The sequence below is a fragment of the Podarcis raffonei genome, chromosome 17, assembly GCF_027172205.1.
Source record: "Podarcis raffonei isolate rPodRaf1 chromosome 17, rPodRaf1.pri, whole genome shotgun sequence".
NCBI classification, from domain to species: domain Eukaryota; kingdom Metazoa; phylum Chordata; class Lepidosauria; order Squamata; family Lacertidae; genus Podarcis; species Podarcis raffonei.
Window position 1 is genome coordinate 36,855,055 of NC_070618.1, and position 23,339 is coordinate 36,878,393.

The 23,339-nt window shown below is 48.0% G+C and overlaps 1 protein-coding gene across 4 annotated transcripts in view; it reads right to left on the bottom strand.

Moving 5' to 3' along the window:
• Positions 1-19,877, bottom strand: part of PRICKLE3 (prickle planar cell polarity protein 3) — a 34,870-nt gene extending 14,993 nt beyond the window's left edge. The window contains exons 1-4 of one of the 4 annotated variants that reach the window (XM_053372020.1): positions 19,650-19,877; positions 8,812-8,897; positions 6,655-6,838; positions 2,092-2,205 (exon numbers count right to left, since the gene is read on the bottom strand). In XM_053372020.1, coding sequence (XP_053227995.1) covers positions 2,092-2,205; positions 6,655-6,789 — 249 coding nt within the window. In that variant the 5' untranslated portion in view covers positions 6,790-6,838; positions 8,812-8,897; positions 19,650-19,877. Of the gene's footprint in view, positions 1-2,091; positions 2,206-6,654; positions 6,839-8,811; positions 8,898-14,831; positions 15,622-19,359; positions 19,529-19,649 lie in introns of those variants that run through there. The other 3 variants (XM_053372021.1, XM_053372022.1, XM_053372023.1) reach the window with 3 other exon arrangements.
• Positions 19,878-23,339: the final 3,462 nt, after the last annotated feature.

Genomic DNA, 23,339 nt, shown 5'->3' on the forward strand with positions numbered 1-23,339 from the left:
CAGCTGGTAAAAAGGTAAAGGACACCTGACAGTTAAGTCCCGTCGCGAACGACTCTGGGGTTGTGGCGCTCACCTCGCTTTACTGACCGAGGGAGCCGACGTTTGTCCGCAGACATGTGGTCATGTGGCCAGCATAACTAAGCCGCTTCTGGCACAATGGAACACCAAAACCAGAGGAGCGCATGTAAATGCCATTTACCTTCCCGCTGGAGCGGTACCTATTTATCTACTTGCACTTTGATGTGCTTTCGAACTGCTAGGTTGGCAGGAGCAGGGACCGAGCAATGGGAGCTCACCCCGTTGCAGAGATTCGAACTGCCAACCTTCTGATCGGCAAGCCCTAGGCTCAGTGGTTTACACCACAGCACTAGGCTTACCTAAATGAGGATGTTTTTAGCAGGCGCTGCCACACTAAAAAGATCAAATTCTCACGAATACGGAATGGGCATTAATGTGGCACCTGTAGGATAAGAAGTTCAAAAGCAATAGGTGTGGGGAGACAAGCACCCCCAAATGCATTCCCTAACATGTGAGGGAGAAGTGTGCCAAACCCCTAGACCAGACCAGCCTGCAGCCCCCAGCTATCCAGCAGTCCCACATACAACATTAATAATAAAGGACGGTACACATAGAAGCCTCTTCCTTGTGATTAAGAACCCTGGACTGCTAATAGAAGCCTTTTGCAAACTTGCTCTATAAGGTCCTAAAGTTTGGATTTGGACCAGCCCCTAGGGGGATTTTATACAGCTGTGGGGCAACCACCAAGGGCGCCTCTGTACACGCCCTTGCTGTTCAAACACAGTGTCTGGATTGTGACAGTCACAAAGGTGCTCTCAGTAGATCTGAAAAGGCAAAGATGAAAAGAAGAGAAAGCAATGCAGGCCCGAAGGCCATAAGGGCTTTATAAATCAAAAGTCGCATACAGAATTGAGTCCTGAAAGTCATGTGAAGCCGATGCAGACGTTGAGCCCTGACTGATGTGCTCCCAGCAATTTGCCCCTGCCAGGACTTTGCACGGAGACCTCCAGGCAGTCATCAAGGCCAGCCCCACATAGGAGGGCATTGCCGCCTTTGAATGAATGAATGAATGAACGAACAAAGGAATGAATGAGAGTTGCCAGCTCCTAGTCAAAGAAAATGAATGTTAATTTAAAACAAAAAAGTCTACCCTGCTTTTCTACTGTATGGGGAAGATTTTAATATTCTATTGTGTTTTTGTATATGCTGGAAGCCGCCCAGAGTGGTTGGGGCAACCCAGTCAGGTGGCTGGAGTACAAATAATAAAATGATTATTCAAAAATATATTATTATCAATGCACTCAAAGCAATTAATAAACACACTAAACCAGCAATAAGGAAACAGCAGACACAGAGAGAAAATCTGCAACAAATACGTGTCTGAAGAAAACTTTCCAAAACCCATCTCACAAGCAGAAAGAAAGGGAGTCTTTTGGATCTCCCCGGGGAGGGAATTCCATAAATGTGAGGCAACATCACCAAAAAGGCCCTGTCCCTAGTGCCTGCCAGCTGTATTTCTAAAAGTAGTGGACTAAACAGCAGGGCCTCAATTGCAGGCTTCAGTGACGGAGCTTGCAAAACGTACATCTGGTCACTACCCACAGGGTTACCTGTAATCAACCTGGTGGCCTACAGATGTTGTTTGACTACAATGCCCATCATCCCCAGCCAGCACTGGATGGGACTGATGAGAGTCGTAGTTTGACCCCAGTTTACAGCAACCTTTTGAATTCTGCTGCAAAATCTGTACAGTGGTACCTCAGGTTACAGACATTTCAGGTTACAGACTCTGCTAACCCAGAAATAGTACCTCAGGTTAAGAACTTTGCTTCAGGATGAGAACAGAAATTGTGTGGCGGTGACACAGCGGCAGCAGGAGGCCCCATTAGCTAAAGTGGTACCTCAGGTTAAGAACAGTTTCAGGTTAAGAACAGACCTCCAGAACGAATTAAGTTCTTAACCCGAGGTACCACTGTACTGCCAACACGACCCCTCTGAGCTCGCAAGCACATCCGTTCCCTCTTAAATCATCCTGTTCCTTCTCAGTGTGGAATAATAAAATGCCCTTCTCACCTCGCTGTCATGGGGGGGAAGCTGGTGGAGCAGCTGGCGAATGCGGTACCTTTCCCCAGGGCTGTTGACGTAGGGAACTTTGTCCTCTGGGAGGCAGCTGAAGAACTGATAGACCTGGAGGTAAAGAGAGCCATTAGTGGGTCAAATAGGGGAGACCAGAAGTGAGGCTCACAAGGACTAGAGTCCTGCTGCCCAGCAGCCCAAGCAGAGGCCTTCTGCTCTGTCTCCAAGTTTTCCAGGAGTCCAAGGAAGGCAAGTTCTTTACAGGAATGTTCAAAATGTGGAAGCAAATTTGGATTGACGCGGTGATCTCCTTCAGGCTACAACAGGCATGGCCAAACTTGGCCCTCCAGCTGTTTTGGGACTACAACTCCCATCATCCCTAGCTAATAGGACCAGTGGTCAGGGATTGTGGGAACTGTAGTCCCAAAACAGCTGGAGGGCCAAGTTTGGCCATGCCTGGGCTACTTTCATACCACATGTTTAAAGCAAAATGATGCCCCTTTAAACAGCCATGGCTTCCCCCCAAAGGATCCTGGGAAGTGTAGTTTGCTAAGGGTGCTGAGAGTTTGTTAGAAGATGCCCTATTGCCCTCACAGAGGCACAGTTCCAGGAGTGGTTTAACTATCAGACCTTCTTCACAGGGAACTCTGAGAATTGTAGCTCTATAAGGAGAACAGGACTCCTAGCAACTCTCCAAACAGCGCACAGGGAGAGCTACTCAGGTGCACCGGACAGAGACCACTCTGAGCTCATAAGCTCAGCGCATGGCCTCAGAAAAAGCACTCTCTCTTGGTCAACATGCTCCATGGGTTCTCCTGATAATCAACAAGATAAGCAGGGTAAACACCTCATACAATGAAAGCAATGGAAAGTCTTAAAGAAATGTTTCTCAGTAATCAGCTTAAAACAAGAGCTGTGCTAATCAGATTACAGCCTGGCCTTGCTGAAGTGATCAGATTTCACAACACACCCCCTACAAAAAAGGCAGCAACTGGTTTGTAATTAAATTGACACCGCCTCTTTTTAAAAACTTCCTACCATTTTGTTCTGAACAATCCTCAACTTTATTAAGGTAAAGATCAAATGACTTCCTTTAAAATAAAAAGTGCACCGATTATCCTAGCCTGAAAAATTTAGAACATCAGTTGACCCAATAAATTGCTTCTGAAATTTAGAATATCAGTTGATCCACTGATTTCAATGGGACCTAAGTACAACTGATTGAATCTGCAATTCTGTGCTGAGAGTAGATCCCATTGAATTCAATGGGGCACACTTCTGAATACACTCCTATGGGGTTGCACTGCTAGTCTGGATCCAACCCAATGTCATCTTTGCTCTGGGGATGAGTGGAGGGACTGAATTTGCATCTTACAGAGGTAGTTTTTCTCCTCACTAGAAATGTGTCCCTGAATGCATTCTATTAGTCCCTCTTCTCAATACACAAAAATTGCTGACATTCACTATTATGGGTTAGTCAGAGAAGGAAAACACTTGTGACAAAAGGAAAAAACAACCCTTTATACGTTTATTTGGAACATTTATATACTGCTTTTCAGCAATGAGCTCTCAGTGAAAAATTCTCACCCTTTGCAAGATAGAAGCTTGTATCCAATGTAGCCATCTTTCCAGTGCAACAAGACTTCACCCCCACCCCCACTGTGAGCCCCCTAAATCTCTTCTGGGGGTTCCCCTCCAACCCCCCCCCCCGAGCAGATTTGAGGAGGGTCCAGGGTGTGTGTGGTGGGAGAAGAGGAGGGAAAAGTCCCGTTGCACTAGTGGGAATCCTTGCACTGACAGGTCAAGGGATTTTGATACCACACACAGCCCATCATAGTTCGCACGTCATAGCAAGCCAGGAATAATCCACGGCTTATTGTCTAAGTGAATTGCACCTGCCTTTCTCCTTACTGCTTGTGATGGAAGGAAACAAACCATGATCCCTGGCTTAGCATTACATCTGAACTAGAAATTGTGGTTTGCTTTGTCCCAACAAACTATGATCTGTACTGAAGATCTGCTCCAGTTTATTGATTGTCGTTTGTTGATATGAAACAGACCATAATCCTTGGTTTGGCTTAATTATTTTCTCTGGTTGCGAGCAAAGAAGAGATAAACAGTCCAGGTAGGTGCATTACAGTAAACCGTTCACTGATTTACCATGACGTGTGAACATGTTCATAATGATTAGTATTTGCTAGTTATTAAGGGCCCTAACTTACTAATGTCTGTTCATTTCAGTGGGTCTACGCTGAGCAGAACTTCCTCGGTTCCATTCCCCACGCGGTCAAAAAAATGCACTGGGTGACTTTAAGGAGAGTAGACAAGTTGGATGTTATTACAGAGTACAGTGGTACCTTGGGATGAGAATCGGATCCATTCTGGAGTCCCGATCACATCCTGAAGCGAACACAACCCATGTCCGCACGTCTGTGGGTTGTGTTTCGCTGCTTCCGCACATGCGCATGATGTCATTTTGACCGTTTGCGCATGCGCGCGCAGCGCAACCCGGAAGTAACGCGCTCCGTTACTTCCAGGTCGCCGCGGAGCGCAACCCAAAAATACTTAACTTGAAGCACATTTATCCCGAGGTATGACTGTAAGAGTTTTAAATAAGTTTTTTAAGCTGATAGACGGAGAATGGGAAGTCTGTTCTTTTTCTTTCTTTTAGTTTTTCTGTTAAAAAATGCTTGATATTTGATGTTATTTCTGTATATTGCTTTTTCTTTGCTTTTCGAGCTTTAATAAAAAATAGCTTTTGGGGGGGAAAGTTCTCTGGGTGACTTTGGGCCAGTCATCATCTCTCAGCCTAGCCTACCTCACAGGGTTATTTTGAGGGTGAACTTGAGGGTAAGGATTTATGCTGCTGAAGGTAGGTGATAAATATATAGCGAATGTCCTTCCCAAGTGCTTTCCTGACTGCACTTTCCTTTTCACCTGTTCCTAAGGGAAGGGGCTCTCCCTCCGTTCAGTTGTATGAAATGAGGGGAAAGGGGTGGGGCGATTTCCCCTCCCTCTCCAGACCAAATGGCCCTAAAATGTCTTGAGCAGGTGGGCAGAGGTCTGGGCTCTCCCTAGAAGATTTTCCTGGTTAACCTGGAGCCTGTGGAATTCTACCCTCCAGGGTAGCTGCCTGCACTCCCTACCAGGTCGAATTGACTCCAGTCTGGTGGTGGATCTAATTTAACCCCTTCAGGAGAACGGGAATCCTGGATCCCAAAGGCCAGCGTTTTGTGTCTCGGTGTGGTTATTTACTATAGTCACCAGCCTCTGCTTTTCCCTCCCCCTTCTAACAGCCAGCCTTAATAACACAAAGAGAACAGCTTGTAGTTTAAAGGGTATTATTATAATCTTAGATTATCATGACGTGGCCAAGGGTGTAGCAAGGCTTCTGGGTCAGAAAGGCCCAGAGGGGTTCATCAGAACTGCCTTCTCTTGACTTAGCAGGGCTCCAGCAGCACAGAGCATGTATTTTTCTCCTTCTGAAGTTTACCAATTACTTCCTCACTTATCTCTGTGACCTCCTTCAAACAGAGAAGCTACGTGACATGAAACTGCAGCTTTGAGGGCCTCCAATTTACGCTACAGGCTTAAACTAGCTTTGGAAGTCATTCCCTTTTCCTGGGAACTCTGGGAACTGTAGTTCCAAGTTGGATGGGAAGGCAGGGACATCTGTTGCTCAGGACACTCACCAAACTATGGCCCCCCGCCTGGGGATTTTGTGTGTGTGCTGGGGGAGCCATGACAGTCACACTGGGACAAAACTGAGACCAAAGTAGACAGTTTTGCATTTGAGGACACAAAATCCCAAGGTATAAACATTACAAAAAAATTACCATACTTTTCCGTCTATAAGACGCTCCCATGTATAACACGCCTCCTATTTTGGGGGATTCAAATTTAAGAAAATGGGGGGAGATGGCACAGAGTTGTTCAGCTTTTTTTTGCGGAGGATTGCCCAGGGTTGTTGAGCTTCTTTTAGGGGGGATCACCTGCACGCGTTGCAAAATCCACCTCCCATCTGTCCCATCACCGGCAGAAGCTGCCAATCACCCGCCCAACTGCCAGAGCGTCAGCCGATCAACAACACCTTTGACGCAGCAACCCATAACACACACAGTAGCCACTGACAGCTGCAGCAGCAACCAATCAAACGTCCACCCTATGCACTACCAATGTGTAAGATTACCCCCACTTTTTAGCATGATTTTTAAAGAAAAAAACTGTAGTCTTATACACAGAAAAGTACGGTGATTCAATAATAAGCCTATTATTTGTTTGCAAATAATTTTAAAGATACAGTCTGACCTCGGGTTACAGATGCTTCAGGTTGCGTTTTTTCAGGTTACGGACCACCGAAACCCGGAAGTACCAGAACGGGTTACTTCCGGGTTTCAGTGGTCGCACATGCACAGAAGTGCTAAATCGCGCTTTGCGCATGCGCGGAAGCGCCGAATCGCAACCCGCATGGATCACGTTCGCAACCCGAGCGTCCACTGTACAGAAGTTCCAGTCCTGGATCCCCAAGAGACCCTGGTGCAGAGGATGCTCTAGCGTTACCTGCTCAGGCTTGAGTCCTGGGGGCACCCAGGCGTACTCCTCAGAGGCGCAGCCAGAGTCGTCGTCTGAGATTGAGTGGCGCTGGAAGTCAGAGATGAGGCGGCACATCATCCTCTCCAGGTCGACAGGCACCATGCGCACCGCATGCTCCTCCCTTGGGCACTTGCAGTGTTGGCAGATCTTCCTGCAGAGGAAGGGAAATGTAATGTCTCCAGGGATACAGTCCCCGAATACCAACTAGACCCTGAGACAACCAAGCAGCCCAGCACAGCTCTACTGCTGCCTCAAGATCCTCTTAGCACAACAGGCAGGTGCTGCTCCTCAACGCTTTGCCATAACTCACCCGCCTGTTGAGCCCTAAGAGACACAACCCTGACAAATCTAAAAGGCGCACCAAGTCTACACAGGGGTAGAGACCTCAAAAGTCTCTGTAACCACCAGTTATAAGGGGAAAACAGGATTTTGAGTAGCTGAATAACAGGATAGGTTCAAACTTGATGGTGTGAAGATGGCAGGGTGATGGGGGGGGACCACTCTGCTAATTCATGCTTAAAGGTAAAGAGACCCCTGACTGTTAAGTCCAGTCGCAAACAACTCTGGGGCTGCGGCGCTCATCTCGCTTTATTGGCCGAGGGAGCCGGCGTACAGCTTCCGGGTCATGTGGCCAGCATGACTAAGCCGCTTCTGGCGAACCAGAGCAGCGCACGGAAACGCCGTTGACCTGGAGCGGTACCTATTTATCTGCTTGCACTTTGACGTGCTTTCAAACTGCTAGGTTGGCAGGAGCAGGGACCGAGCAACGGGAGCTCACCCTGTCGCGCGGATTCGAACTGTCGACCTGATCAGCAGGCCCTAGGCTCTGCAGTTTAACCCACAGTGCATGCCAAGTTCATTTTTTGGTTATTTATTATAGGCATTTCTGCCCACTCCTTCATGCAAATCCTCCAAGGACGGCTTCCAGTGCAAGTTCCCACGTTTGTGTTTTACCACGGACCCTGCAATGCAAGTGACACAGACCACACTTACTTCCCACCCATCGCCCACCCCCAACCGAGTTCATCATGAGAATTATTCCAGCCCCACAAAACGGGAATGCAGGAGTGGGGCGAAAGGGCCCCAACGGCAGGCTGTGCTATTCCTGCAAAACGGGGCCATCAGCTCATTAAAGAGAGAGGAAGGGGAGAGAGTGTCTTACAGTCTCTGCGGGCATCGAGACCACAGTGAGGCAACTGCGTGACAAGTGCCTGGAAATGAACGAGGACAATGAAAGATGCAGGATGGGGGCTATGCCAGGGCGGGGGGGGCAGGGGGGGCAGAAATGAAGTGAGTGATGGAAAGAGACAGAAAGGAAAGGCTCTTCCACTCCACTGCTTTCCTGCTGCAATTCAATTTTTTTTGGGGGGTGGGGTGGCTGGATGTGAAAGAGAGAGAGAAATGAGTCTGGAGTGATGTGTCTGCAAGAGGAAGACATGAATGCCAACAGAAAGGCAAGGGACAAATTAGAGCTACGAATAAGGATGTGGAATAAGGACAATCTATAGTGACAGGAGGAAAGGGGGAAAGGTTTTAACTTGCTTATCTAGATTTCTGTTCAGAAAGGCTTGAGGGGCAGAAGGCCGGGCGCTAAGTACAAGACGGGAGGGATGAAAGGCGGGCAAGACAGAGCGAATCAAATCAGCGAGGTAGAAAAGAAGGAAAGAGATGCACACCCTGCAGTTTCTCTTCTTGCTCAGAAATCCATCCTGCCGTCTTCAATGGGACTTACTCCCTAGGAAGGAGATGGCAGCCCGAAAGGATCTGGATCCACAGGGGTTTGGATCCAACTGTGCTTCTCTGCCCCATAGAAGGCTCTTGGATCCAGCGGAGGCTTCCATGGACAGCTGGGGGAGAGGCCATTTTTTGCTTATTCCCCCCTTTCCTTCTGCAGCCCACCTCCCCAAATGTCCTCCAGAGGGTTGGGGAGCCTTCGAAGCAGCATGGGAGGGTGTCAAGTGATAGAAGGGACCCAGTTAGATACAACCCATGGCATAGGAGGGCAACACAGCACAAATAATCCCTAGAGGTCCAATAAACAGGGAGACAGTTGGGGAGGGGGAGATCTCACAGAGGATGGAGGGAGATTTGATGGAGGGAGGGAGGGACAGCACATTCTCCTACCTCCATCCATGCACTAGGAAGCCTGGGCACTGCTCTCCGCACCTCTGACACGGTTGGCCCCGGTCAGGGTCCTCCACCTCAGGCAGCTGTTGTGGGACAGAGGGACAAGAAGTCAGCAGCAGAAACATCAGTAGCACCAACATCCACCAGTATCACCAGATAATACCCTATAAAGCCCTGTATCGGGAAGTTTTTAATGCTCAATATTTGACTATGTTTTTATAGATGCTGTAAGCCGCCCAGAGTGGCTAGGGGAACCCAACCAGATAGGAGGGGCATAAATAATAAAATTGTTAGTATTATTGTGACAGTACACATTCACACCCGGAAGTCAGCATCTACCCATCTCAACATTACAAACACAAAACGTAGGCTCATAGTTAGTAGAGACTATAGAATAGAATAATGATATCATTCAAATTATAGGAATAAGCCAATCAAAGTTCATATGTGCAATATAACAGAGTGGTAACTGTGTTCAAAACAGATGTCTAAAGACAGTCTCACAATAGTCTTTCAAAAGTTTCAACAGAAGACGTCTCAAAGGTTTCAAAAGGACAGTGTCTCCAGAATGATACTACTGTTTTGTAATAGTCTTCATCAGCTGGAAATAAGATACAAGGCGTACAACCGATAAATGATAACAAAACTGAGCTACCTCAGTAGTATTGGCTTATTCCTATAATTTGAATGATATCATTATTCTATTATATATTCTCTACTATTAGCCTACAACTCGGGCTTTCAGAGGATCTCCTGGGCGCTGTGGCTTTCCCAGTCGCCAAGACCATGTTAAAAACTAGGCTGTGGGACATAGATCGCCAGGAACTAATCTCAGCTGCGGAAAAAACATGCTCCCCTCTTTATTTTCGACTCTCTTGGGCGCAGGAATTTAATCTTAATTATTTACAATTTTTCTTTAAAAAGAAGGGCCTTTTCACTGGCCAGGTTCAATTCTAATCCTTCTAACCTACTTTGGGGCAGGTTTGGGGCTTTGGCAGAAGGAGATAGGATCTGCCCATGCAATGCCCACCTGGTGGAAACTCTAGCTCACATGGCCCTTAACTGTAAAATGTATGATGATCTCTGCCAACGATTTCTAGACCATCTATGTATTCCAACATGGAAACCAGAGACGGAGGTCATGCGCTTCTTATTACAGGGGAGAGACCAGGAGCTCACCAAGACAGTAGCTAAGTTCCTCTATTTGATTTTTTGTCGCCGAAGTATGCTACAGGATCCTGCCCTTGCTAGAAACCCTCAGAGATGAGGCGGATTGCTCGCCTCTTCTGCCCTTTGGTGGGTGACTGTGCTGTTGGGGTGGCGACGAGATCGCACTGGCCTAGCTATTTTAAATGTATTCTGAATGTTCTTATGTTATGCCAATAAAGGTTACGTTACTTGACTTGACTTGACTTGACTTGACTTGACTATTAGCCTACGTGTTGTGTTTGTATTGTTGTGATTGGTTCTTATTGCAACATAGGGGTTTGTTTTTGGTTCAGCATCTACCCATCACCAGGACCGCTACCCATTCACCAGGTGTGTCACCAGCTCTGCCAATCTCGCCAGAACACCCTCATCGCTATGGTTTGCACCCATTGATTGCCATCAATATGCAACCCCCATTTCCATCAGTATTGACACCAGCTCTGTCCATCTGCTCCCATCGGTCAGGAATCCTGAATAACCAGGAATCGGCAACCACACACCGGTTCCCTTTTGACACCAGCTGTCCACACCTTTGTGACTGTTCCCATCTTCGACTATATATTTTGGTAACTTGCTATGCATTTGGACGGACAGTGGCTAAGAAAGCGTTAACTAAATTTTACATGATGGTTCCTGAGATCAAGAAACTCTGGTTTAAAACACAGATTTCAAAACTGCACTGATTTTTTGGGGGAGGGGGGTTTCTTAGAATTCCCAGGCAATGCCGGGTACAAGGCAGCTATGAGAAGATATTTAGCATTTATTTGTTAATTACTGCGTTTATATCAGCATCATTTCTCCATGGAGCAAAAGTTGGTGCACGTGGCCCTGCGCCTCCTCATTTTATTCTCACAACACCCCTGTGAGCTAGGTCGGGCTAAAAGACACTGACTGGCCCAAGGTAACCCAGTGAGCTTCATGGCAGAACCCACTCTGTGGCTGCTACACTGTCTCTTGGAACAAGGGTCTGCCGTTGCAAAGCAGATCGCATGAAGTCTGCCCCTCAAACCTTCAGGCAGCAGCATCTTAAGCTTAGAGACATTTCTACAAGGTCCCTTGACTGCGGCCCTAGTGACAGGGGCCTGTACCAACATGGGCAGGTGCTTCCAAAATCAGGATGCCCGCACATATTTGTTAATGGCAATATATTCCCTCACACCAGCCCTGTTCAGAAAGTGGTGTTGGGGGATGAGTGTTCAGGCCCCTGGGCTCTCACTTGTGGGGTGACTCAGGGTTCTGTCCTCTCCCCCATGCTTTTCAACATCTACATGAAACCGCTGGGAGAGATCATTAGGGGGTTTGGGCTGGGTGTCCATCAATATGCGGATGATACCCAATTCTACCTCTCTTTCAAATCAGAACCAGCGAAGGCGGTGAAGGTCCTGTGTGAGTGTCTGGAGGCAGTTGGAGGATGGATGTTGGCTAAAAGATTGAGGTTGAATCCTGACAAGACAGAAGTACTGTTTTGGGGGGACAGGGGGCAGGCAGGTGTGGGGGACTCCCAGGTCCTGAATGGGGTAACTGTGCCACTGAAGAACCAGGTGTGCAGCCTGGGAGTCATTTTGGACTCACAGCTGTCCATGGAGGCACAGGTCAATTCTGTGCCCAGGGCAGCTGTTTACCAGCTCCATCAGGTATGCAGACTGAGACCCTATCTGCCCACATAACAAGACCTACATTGGCTCCCAAGACCTACATTGGCCGCCAAGACCTACATTGGCTCCCAGCACGTTTCTGAGCACAATTCAAAGTGTTGGTGCTGACATTTAAAGCCCTAAACGGCCTCGGTCCAGTATACCTGAAGGAGCGTCTCCACCCCCATCGTTCTGCCCAGACACTTAGGTCCAGTGCCGAGGGCCTTCTGGTGGTTCCCTCCCTGTGAGAAGCCAAGTTACAGGGAACCAGGCAGAGGGCCTTCTCGGTAGTGGCGCCCGCCCTGTGGAATGCCCTTCCACCAGATGTCAAAGAGAAAAACAACTACAAGACTTTTAGAAGACATCTGAAGGCAGCCCTGTTTAGGGAAGCTTTTAATGTTTAACAGACTATTGTATTTTAACATTTTGTTGGAAACCGCCCAGAGTGGCTGGGGAAACCCAGCTAGATGGGTGGAGTATAAATATATTATTATTATTATTATTATTATTATTATTATTATTATTATTATTATCACTCCTGACTGTTAACCGCAGCAGCTGGAGACTCGTGGGTGAAATCCTGTCTGCACTTTGGCCTAAAGAAGGATTTGTAAGGAAGCTAATTCCCGTCTGAGAGCAGCAAAGCACTGTGGGAGAAGCGTAACTTCATTTGGGTGCCGGAAGCCACCCACAGGCCAGGACCTGCCTCAGCTCAGTTCAGCAAGACATAAACAGGCCAGATGTTGGCTTCCTGCCACTGCAGGTGGCTGAGAAAGTGGGCAGCAAAGTGCCTCAAAAAATAATAATTGGGGGGCGAAACAGGGTAAAAGTGGAAAGGCCTTGATGCGGAACAAGAACTTTCCTAACTCTCCCTTCCTGCCACTTTTCATCCGTCTTGCCTCTTTGGTGTGGGTTTCTTTGCGCCAATGAACAGCTAAGATGACACACCAGGGAAGGGGGGGAGAGAGAGAAGGTGCCAGGAGCCGCTCCCACTTCCCCCAAGGCAAGAATCGCTGAAGCAGTGCCTGGAAACTGGGCAGGGAAAAAATCCCTTTGGAAAAAAGGGCGAACTGAGCACAACAGAATCAAGATGGAGGCAGTAGAAAAGGCTCGCTCTGGCGCCTCAGTGAAACATTCCTGGCACCCCTGGACCCCCCCCCCAAGTCTGAAGTTTCACTTTTAACTACCTGCTGTCAACTCTATATATTGTTCTCATTTTTATCGGGGGGGGGGGGAATGTGACCCATCTCAAGCTGTGGAAAGGCAGCACGAAACTTTTAAAAATAAGGAAAAGCAAACTAGGGAACCATGATCTCTACCTGGCCAGGATATTTACCCATCTACCAGAATTTCAGTCTTCAAGTCTGTTGCCACAGCATAAAGATATAAAGCAAATGATCGTTTGTGTGTTAAACGCATGTGTTGTTATAAACCTGTTCTCAACAGAAGAGTGTGCCCTTCAGTTTTGGGAAGCACTCTGCATATGCTCAGAGGCTCTGCCGCTGCAGCAACTTTAAAAATGAGCTTGCCATCAGAAAGGAACTGTCTGTTCATAGAGAAACGAATGTGACCCTTTGATTCTCTCTCTCTCTCTCTCTCTCTCACACACACACACACACACACACACACATATATATATACAGTGTGTATATATATATATATATATATACACACACACACACACAATATATATATATATATACACACACACACACACAGCATATATATATATATATATATATATATATATATATATATATATATCTGCTCAGGGAAAGGCCCCCTTACCCATGCCCACAGAGGTAAGGTTTTTGAAACGAAAAGGTGACAGCCACCACCAGGAAGAAGCAAAACTGTAACCAAAACTTATTACATGGTGCTGGAGAGATTGCATAGTATCCACAAGCAAGATGATTCTTTCCCCCTCACATCTGCCAACTGCTGCCGCTACCCACCCTCCTGCAGCTTAGAAGGGATTTCAAGGAAGGCGGAGGAGATCTATTTCATCAGATGCAGCTTTGGGAAATCAAATCTGCCAGGGCTGACGTAATAAGCAATCTCCCCCCACCCCACCCCCCAAATCCCAGATTTGGGATACATCGTATAGGACCCCTATGCTTTCTCCCACACCACAGTTGCTCCCTGTTCAAGAACCCTGCCACCCGCACCACCCCCACCAGCCCACCCCATGGCCCAGCATGACCCCAGAATGCCTTAAATAATCCCAACATTAACTGAAAGGGAAATACATCTCCTGATCCGTTACGGCAGGATTTGGGTCTGTGGCGTTCCCAGCTGCAGCGTCGCACCGAATTACGAATTGTATAGACAGAGAACCCTATTGAACTCCTGCTCCTACACAATCTCGCTATCCTGTTCTGTTGCTCAATCTCAACCCGCCCACCAGCCCCATTCGACACCTACACACACAATTTTGTGAGTCTCTGGGCCCAATTTCACCTTGAGATTTGGATCTCCGCCCGCTGCCAATATCTTGCTCCAAAACCCACATCTACGTGCCAAGAAAAGCAGAGGGAAAACAGAGAAGAGGAGCGGGGTTGAGTTTTATGCACCCACAAAAGGTGCCCATTGCAGCTGCCGAACTGCACCTGTCAGCCCCAAGCCCTCAGAACCAAACAAGAGGTGTGGACCTAACCTGGATTGCTCTTGAACAGGGAAACCAGGTCAGCCAGGAGGCCAGTCAGAGAGTTAACAACCTGGTCCCCATCCACCCCAAGGCAGAGGCAAGGCAGGAAAACAACAGAAACCTCCACTCCCATGGGCACCCCAACACTGGGACATGAGCACAACAAATTAAGGGCTACAGGTGAGTGTTCAACTAAGTCTTAATTAGTGTAGACCCACTGAAATTAAGTTAGACACATTAATTGCTGAATACTGCCCTAGCTCTCCTGCTAAAGGTCTACAATAAGTCCACCTGAAGAAGGCCCTGAGATGACAGCATCTCCACATCTGTTGCCATGGCTACAGGGGAGCCTTCTCTTGTCCAACACAACCTTCATATTTCTTACTGCTGGTGCATCATCTCCTTCTGGGCAGCTCCAGCATAGGAACCTTTGCTATATAACTGCCTCGGTTGTCTTCTTCAGGAGCAGCACAGGGTCCCCATCACCCCAAACCCAGCCTTCACAGGCTTGATTTCTCATTTCCCACCTTGTTTCCCTGCCTTTGCGTCCAGAGAGATCTCTGCCAGCTGCGATCTTCACTCCTTCAACTCCACGACTTTGGGGTTAGCTGCCGAAAAGTTACCTGCTCTCTTAAACACCTCCGCCCATTCTCTCTTTGCCCCTTAGGCCTTGGTTGGAGAACGCCCTCCCTCTCACAACACAACTCACCACCTTTCTACCTCTTCTGGCAAACCCCACCTCTTCCATTAAGCCTTTGGTTTAACTCCTTAGTCCTCGTCTCCAGACTCCAGCTGTAGAGAAGTTAATGGCACCAGTGGGAATTTCACTCCCAACACAAGCTTTGCAGTCATTGGGGTGGGGATAGGGAGTTTGCAGCTGGAGCAGGAAGAGATTAAATCGCCTCTTCCTGTGCTGCAGACCCCAAGAACAGGGCAGGGTCGGATGTCTGTAATGAATTGAACACAGAGACAATTTTAAACGTTACTTTGCCTGTTAACTCATTTAGCGTCAAGAGCGTCATGGCACTTGACTAAGGGGATACAAAATGCTATAAGAACAACACAATCCATACATTGGGAAAACCCAGTGTCAGCCATAGAGGCAAGATTTAGAGACAGATGTATATCCTCTGCAAAATAGGAATTGAAGAGACGAAATCCTATAATTTTTGTAGAAGCTCCAGTAGCTCAGAGACCCACAGAATCCCTCGTGAGCCCTGGAACAGACCCCAAAGCATTTTGGATCTCTTGGCAATGTGATGCTCCACAGCTACCAGCACATACACACAATTACATTTTTCTGTTCAGGCCTTGGAGAGCCACCGTCAATCAGTGCAGACAATACGGGCCTAATGGCCTGATCCAGCAGAAGGAAAGTTCCTATGTACCTTGCCTATAACGTCTCAGATTTCGGAGCACTGATATATCAAGACTATGGTTATATGCTAGATATAAAACAACTAAAGGCAGTATTTCATAGGAATATGCAGCATATTTAAATGTATTAAAATAAACACTTTCATATTCCCAGCCACCAACTGCTTCCCCACCTGCCCACAAAAACAAAGGTTAGCATTGTCTCTGGTGCGGTCTTCAAGAAGGAAGTGGCCCCATGCAATAATCTATCTACATGGCGTTGCTGCTCAAATTTAGGACAGGGGTGGTATGTGCAAGCGGACACTCTTGGTTATCAGTCATGACGGAACATAGGCATGGAGCTTTAGAGGTATGCAGGGACCAAACCATTTACACTGAAGTAAATTTGCTGCAGTCCTCATGTAAGCTGACTTTACTCTTGCATGGCCCACTCCAGAAATTTCTTTTAAAGCCATAAGAATGCACACCCAGGACCTCTTAACAGTAAAGGCAGCGGTAGGCAACATGGTACCCTACAGAAGTTGTTGAACTACAACTTCCATAATCCTTGACCCCTGGCCATGATGGCCTGGGCTGATGTGCACTGTAGTCCAGCAACATCTGGAGGGTTACTCCGGAGATCAGGAATAGATAGTCTGGTCCTTAAAATATGCTTTTGTTTAAGAACGGTCTTCCTGGATGAAACCAAAGCCTCTCTATAACATTCTTTGCAAGAATCCCAGTATCCCAGTATCTAGCAAGCACTGTCCAAGTACCTCATGAACACTTTTTGAGGACTCTGCAAGACAGTACCCCATAGCACCTCATTAGGGCCTTAGAGGGCCCTGGCACCTCAGAGTAAGCCATTATAATCACCTTGGGTAACAGCTACAACAATTCTCATCAGAATTCCCTCAAGTCATCAACCACAGCTCAGTTTCTAAAGGGTGTGCAAGGTCACACACACCACCAAACCAAGGAATACAGGAACCGACAGCGTTTTCTGCGGCAGCAGTCCTTCCATGAGCTGGGCAACACATTACCCCACAAGGCTCCATACTGCTCTAGAGAACATCTTACAATGTTTCTAGGCCTCAACCTTTCTCAGCATCTTCTCTGGTCCTTAGAACGGAGAGGGGAAGTGATCCTGGTGCCATATAACTCCTCTGAAATGCCTTGGGATGCCAGTGCAATGGCACAACACAGGAGCCCACTGAACCCTATATTGCCCAGAGTCCTGACATCTGTAGCAACCCTTTAATGAACTCTTACAACACATACTCCCCATACCTCAGGGTCCCACTAAACACTTAGACCTTAACATCTAACCTATATTGCTTTCACAGCCATCTCCTGTAACTCAGTACCCCATAGCTTCTTCTAAGCACAGGAAAGGGAGGCCCTTGCACCACATAGTAGTTCCATAAAAACAGTAAAGGTAAAGGGACCCCTGACAGTTAAGTCCAGTTGTGGCCGACTCTGGGGTTGCGGCGCTCATCTCGCTTTATTGGCCGAGGGAGCTGGCGTACAGCTTCCGGGTCATGTGGCCAGCATGACTAAGCCGCTTCTGGCAAACCAGAGCAGCGCACGGAAATGCTGTTTAGCTTCCCGCCGGAGTGGTACCTATTTCTCTTCTTGCACTTTGAAGTGCTTTTGAACTGCTAGGTTGGCAGGAGCAGGGACTGAGCAACGGGAGCTCACCCCGTCACGGGGATTCGAACCGCCGACCTTCTGATCTGCAAGTCCTAGGCTCTGTGGTTTAACCCACAGCACCACCCACGTCCTGCACCACATAGTAGCTCCATAAAAAAGGTAAAGGACCCCTGACAGTTAAGTCCAGTCGCGGACGACTCTGGGGTTGCAGGGCTCATCTCGCTTTACTGGCTGAAGGAGCCGACGTTTGTACACAGACAATTTTTCTGGGTCATGTGGCTAGCATGACTAAGCCACTTATGGTGAACCAGAGCAGCGCACAGAAACACCATTTACCTTCCCACTGGAGCGGTGCCTATTTATCTACTTGCACTTTGACATGCTTTCGAACTGCTAGGTTGGAAGGAGCTGGGACTGAACAACGGGAGCTCAACCCATCACAGGGATTCGAACCACCGACCTTCCTATTGGCAGGCCCTAAGCTCAGTGGTTTACACCTCAGCGCCACCCGCGTCCCCAAGTAGCTCCATAGAAAGCCTTATTTATGGTACAACAGTCCTTTTAAAACTCTCGCAATATGTCAGTGCAAAATATGCCTATGCCTGAAGTGGCTTCTTTAGCAAGGCTGTGGTGACAGAAGTGAACTTTATTAACAAATTAAAAATTAGCACAATGCTGAGCCCAGGTGGTATCCCCCTAAAAGTTCTTGAAGAACTCAAATATGAAATTGCTGGTCCTTAACAAAAACATGCAACTTCTCCCTAGAATTGACCTCTGTACCTGAGGACTGGAAGGTGGCAAATATAAAACTATTTAAATAATAATAATTGGGGGAATCTAGGAAATTACAAGCAAATTAGCCTAACATCTGTTCTGGGTAAATTTGCTGAAATTATTAAAGATAAGATTATCAAGCATATAGAAGAACAAGCCTTTCTGAAGAAGAATCAGCATGGCTTCTGCAAAGGCAAGTCCTGTCTCATTATCCTCCTAGAGTTCTTCAAAGGTGCCAACAAATCTTTGTAGAAGCCATGTCCTTGGGTTTTTATACGGTTTTCACAACGTTTCTCACAAAATCCTAATCGCACTTAAACCTTATCGGGGTCTGAACTAGTGATGCCAGACCACAAAAGAGGCTGTAAGGTTGTGAAGGATAGGTCAGTGAAAATGCTGTCTTGACATGTGGCAGCTGTGAAAAGGGTGAATTGCACCTTAGGGAATCGTAAGGAAAGAAATTGAAAATAAAACTGTCAATACTGAAATGCCCTTATACAAGCCTATACAAGGTAGAACTACACTGGGAATACGGTGTATAATTCAGGTTGCAAAAACTCATAAGGATATTGCGGGGCCAGAAAGGATGCAGAAAGGTGCAAGCCAAATGATCAGAGGACTGGAGGGCAGTGTTTGGGGGTTGGAAAAAAAGGTGAGTAAGGGGTGGGGATATAACACAGGTATATAAAATTACACCTAGCATCGAGTCAGTGTATAGAAACAAGCTTTTCTCCCTCTATTATAAAATGAAGGGAGGGAGATTCGCGACAGACGAGAGGAAATTCTGCTTCCCACCCTGAAATGCACTACCACAACACGTGGTAGTGACCACCTAGGTGGCTTTTTAAAATGGACCAGACAAATGCATGGAGAATAAATCGACCCACGGCCCCTGGCCACGACGGAGATCAGAAGCAGACCGCCGGGGAACAGCAGGCGCTGGAGAGGCCGGCTGCGCTCCCGTCCGGCTTGGGGGTCGCCTCCTGTAAGGAACAGGATGCCGGGCGAGACAGGCCTCGGGTCTGATCCGGCACAGAGGTCCCGATTCCCTCGGAGACAATTAGCCCTTGGGGAGAGGAAATGGGGGGAGCAACGCCCCTTAGGGACCCCCCTCTCCGCCCTCCGAAAACCCCTTCCCCCGATCCTGGGGTGCCTTTGGCCGCCCGCCCCTTCCTAGCCAGCGAGCGCAGCACCGGCGCGGGCCTCGTCGGCGTCCCGGCAGGCTGGCTCCCCGCCTCGCCTTCCCCGCCGCCTCCGCAGGGAGAAACTCACGGCTCGGGTGGATCGGCGCCGCCGCGACCCGCGCTGAAACATGGCCCCGATCCCGCCGTCTCCAGCGCCCGGGCGACGCGCCCACCTCCAGGCTCCCGCTTTGCGCCCGGGCGCTGCGGCGACGGCGGCGTTGCTGCTGCTCTTCCCTCCCCAGGGGAGGAGGTGCTGCGTGCCGATCCCTCCCCGCAGCCCGACACCCGGGCCCGCCCCTTCGCCTGCCCTGCGACGCGCAAGGCTCCCGTCCCTCCTCCCCGCAGGATCGCCCTCTCCGCGCGCCGCTCTCCTCCTACCGGCTTCTCCAGTTTGCTGCTGGAGGCGCGCAATGGCGAGGCTCTGCAGCCGGACAAGAGCGCAAAAGGATCCGGTGAGCGATCCTCGGCGCGCGCGGTGGGGCGGCCTCCCGGGAAGAGGTCAGGGACCACCCGCCAGGCAGGATTGAACCCCCGAGTAGCAGGTGGCTTTGCTGTGCGCCACCAAGCAAGCCGGGGCTCCTCCAGTCCCTCCAGCCCCGTCCTCGCCGGTCCTTTCCCGCTGTCACCTCCCATCCATCACCCTCCTTCGACCCCTTCCCCGCACCCTTTCTGTGCCCGCTGCTGTCACTTCCTATCAGCGCGATCCGTTTTCCCTTCCTCTGGCCCTCGCTGCCACATTCTTCCCATCCAGACCCCCAGCCACTCCTTCACCCACCACCTTAGAACAAGGCACCTGCCCTCTTCCATCCATGCGTTTTACGGGCCTCCTCGGCTCTTACCTACAGAATATTAAGATGTTTCGTTCAATTTGATTACTTTAGCCACTGGCCCCTAACAACGTGCCACGCGGCACGAACGAATAGCTTATTTAAAACGCTGCTTTTCTCCTGCTTAATTTGCAACATGATGGTAAACAAATTCAGAGTCAAATTTTGCTATAAAACACACACACACACAAACAGATAAAGGCACTTTAGAAGATATCCTAGCAAATTTCAATATATAGACCAGTAATTGATTTTTAGTGTACCTGGGAAAGAACTTCTGCTCCAGCTCTGTGACTGTGGACTCTAATAAACAAAGAGCAATGAAGATCTAAGACAATTACTATCACAGTAGCACAAGCCAGACTTTTATGGAATCCTACCAAGTCTGGGCTGTTACCAAAGATGGCATCATTTGGAGACTTGCCAGTGTAAACTCTCTCCTGAAGCAATGTTTAAGTATATACTTCTAGCCCATATTTGTACTTGAGCATATTAAAACAAGGGAGCGAGCAAGCCTAGATTTGCTAATGGATGCCATTATAATTGTGAATAAAAACATCTTGGGAGTATAATTTTAAATTCCATCTTTGCAGCCTGCAGGTTACACTGGAGAAGATGGCAAATCCCTTCCTCTGCAGGAGATAAATCATATTTTGATATTACCTACTACTGTCATCACCAGCAGATTCGTTGGGCAGTATAATAGGTGGAACATTGGATTTGGATGGACGAAGGGAGACCTGGGTCCAAATCTCCACTGGGTGAACTTGGCCCGGTGAGCTTAGCTCATTACGCTGTGAAAGCTGCGAGAAAAACCCTGAACTCCAGGAGGAGTAGCAGGATATAGGTTGCATGCACACCATACAATTAAAACACCTCTCAAACAAGAATCCTGGGAGCTGAAGTTTGTTAAGGGTGCTGGGAATTGTTTCTCTGTTAGGGGTAAACTGCAGTGCCCAGAATTCTTTTGGGGGAGATGTGCCTTAAATGGGCTTTAAATGCACTGCATGTAAAAATACGTACATACAAACAAACATACAACAAACTGGTGGACTCAATCTAACACAGAATTAAGCATGCTGTTTCAGACTAGCAGCCAATTAAGAGTGTAAAACACTATAAGGGACCAATGCTTATAAGTGCGATGTCAGTTCACAAAACGAACTGACCCTGTATAGATGTTCTAGCTCCTTCCCACTTCTCCCTTCCCTCTATGCACAAATCACACATTTTCCAGAGCTTGAAGGCAGGGATGCTAATCCACAAGAGAGTACAGTAATGGTAGTTATATTTGCGTACTCCTAACACCTCACCTTTATTCAGCACCTTTTTTACATGGCAGTTGGAAGTACTGTCTATAGTAGTTCACGTACATCCTATGTTCTCGTAGCAAACTCAGTCCTCCGACTGTGGATCATTGTGTATCTGTCATGGCACCATCCACTTATTAGAGAGAGGCATCCCTAGGCTTGGATAAACCCAGAGGTCTGCAGAAGTACCACACAAAAAAACCCTTCAGAAAAAAGTTCTAAGTGGAGTGGGAGCCATCCCAAAACAGTCCAGTAGGGACTGAGCACGCTCAATGGCCCTGAACAGGGCTGCCTTCAGATGTCTTCTATATATCAGGTAGTTGTTTATCTCTTTAACATCTGGTGGGAGGGTGTTCTACAGGCCGGGTGCCACTACCAAGAAGGCCCTCTGCCTGGTTCCCTGTAGCTTTGCTTCTCGTAGTGAAGGAACCACCAGAAGGCCCTCAGAGCTGGACCTCAGCATCCGGGCAGAACGATGGGTTTGGAGACGCTTCTTCAGAAGCCATTTAGGGCTTTAAAGATCAACACCAGCACTTTGAATTGTGCTCGGAAACGTACAAAACAACAGTAACTGCATCTATGAATACAAGCAAATTTAGAAGAAGAAAAATCCAGTGTCAAGGAAGACTGGGGCTGGAAAGGGGAACCTGAAGCAGCTAGAGGCGGCACAGCAGGACAGTGGCATCAGGCTCTGCTCTGCTATTAGGCAGAGTGAGGCTACTGTCTCAGGAAATGGATGCATTTCCGAGTGAACTGCTCCATATCACACAATGTATGCCTTCATCCCTTGGGAACCCCCAAGTGGGGGCAAAACTAGATTTTGGTTTGGCACCCCACAACTCACATTTGCACACCCTCCCGCAGGCTGGGAGCCTCAATGGCTGCCCTCTGCAGGCTTCGCCCAGGGTAAAAAAACCTGGCTAGCACTCCTGTAGCTACGGTTCTGTCGCCAAGCACTTGGGGACCAGCACAGGCACCACAGAAGCCCCACCAATCCAACCGACAGCCTTTGGAAGAGGAAATTGCCCCAGTGGGATTGCCTAGTTCTGAGCGGGGGTGGGGAGCAGAGGAGGCCCTTTTCAGGCATGCGCTATTGCTAATTGGATAACTGCAGCAACTTCAAGCAGCAACTTCCAAGAGCAAATGAGTCACCGCCATAGATTAAATCATCACAGGTAATAATAAAAAATGTGTCAGTGGAATAATAGTTTGGGGAGGCCCTGCCTGAGAGGGGGAGCGTCTCTGATAACCTACTTCCACCATGTGTTGGAAAGTGGAACTGCAAGCATAATAGTATCGCAGCCCACCAGGGTCTGGTTTACACCTGCAAGCTCATCACCCCTTCGGACCTTACAAAGTGACAAATTAGCCAAGATAACAGATTAATACTCACAAATAGAACTTGCTTGTCACCTGGTGCAAACATAAAACACTGTTTCCACATTTACAGCAGGTGCTGGAATGGGCTGACTGCAGGAGAATGAGATCCACAACTTTGAATGCTTTGAAGAATTATTATTATTATTATTATTATTATTATTATTATTATTATTAACTCCACATTAAACTCCATTGAGCCTGCAGGCAGAGAGACTGCCCCATCTTTTAATATAATATACATCTTTTAACTTGCAATAATATAATTGTATTATAGAGCCAGTGTGCTGTCGTGGTTAAGAGCGGTAGTCTCGTAATCTGGGGAACCAGGTTCGCTTCCCCGCTCCTCCACATGCAGCTGCTGGGTGACCTTGGGCCAGTCACATCTCTCTGAAGTCTCTCAGCTCCACTCACCTCACAGAGTGTTTGTTGTGGGGGAGGAAGGGAAAGAAGAATGTTAGCCGCTTTGAGACTCCTTCGGGTAGTGATAAAGCGGGATATCAAAGCCAAACTCTTCTTCTTCTTGTAGCCATTTTCTAAGGCTGCATACACAC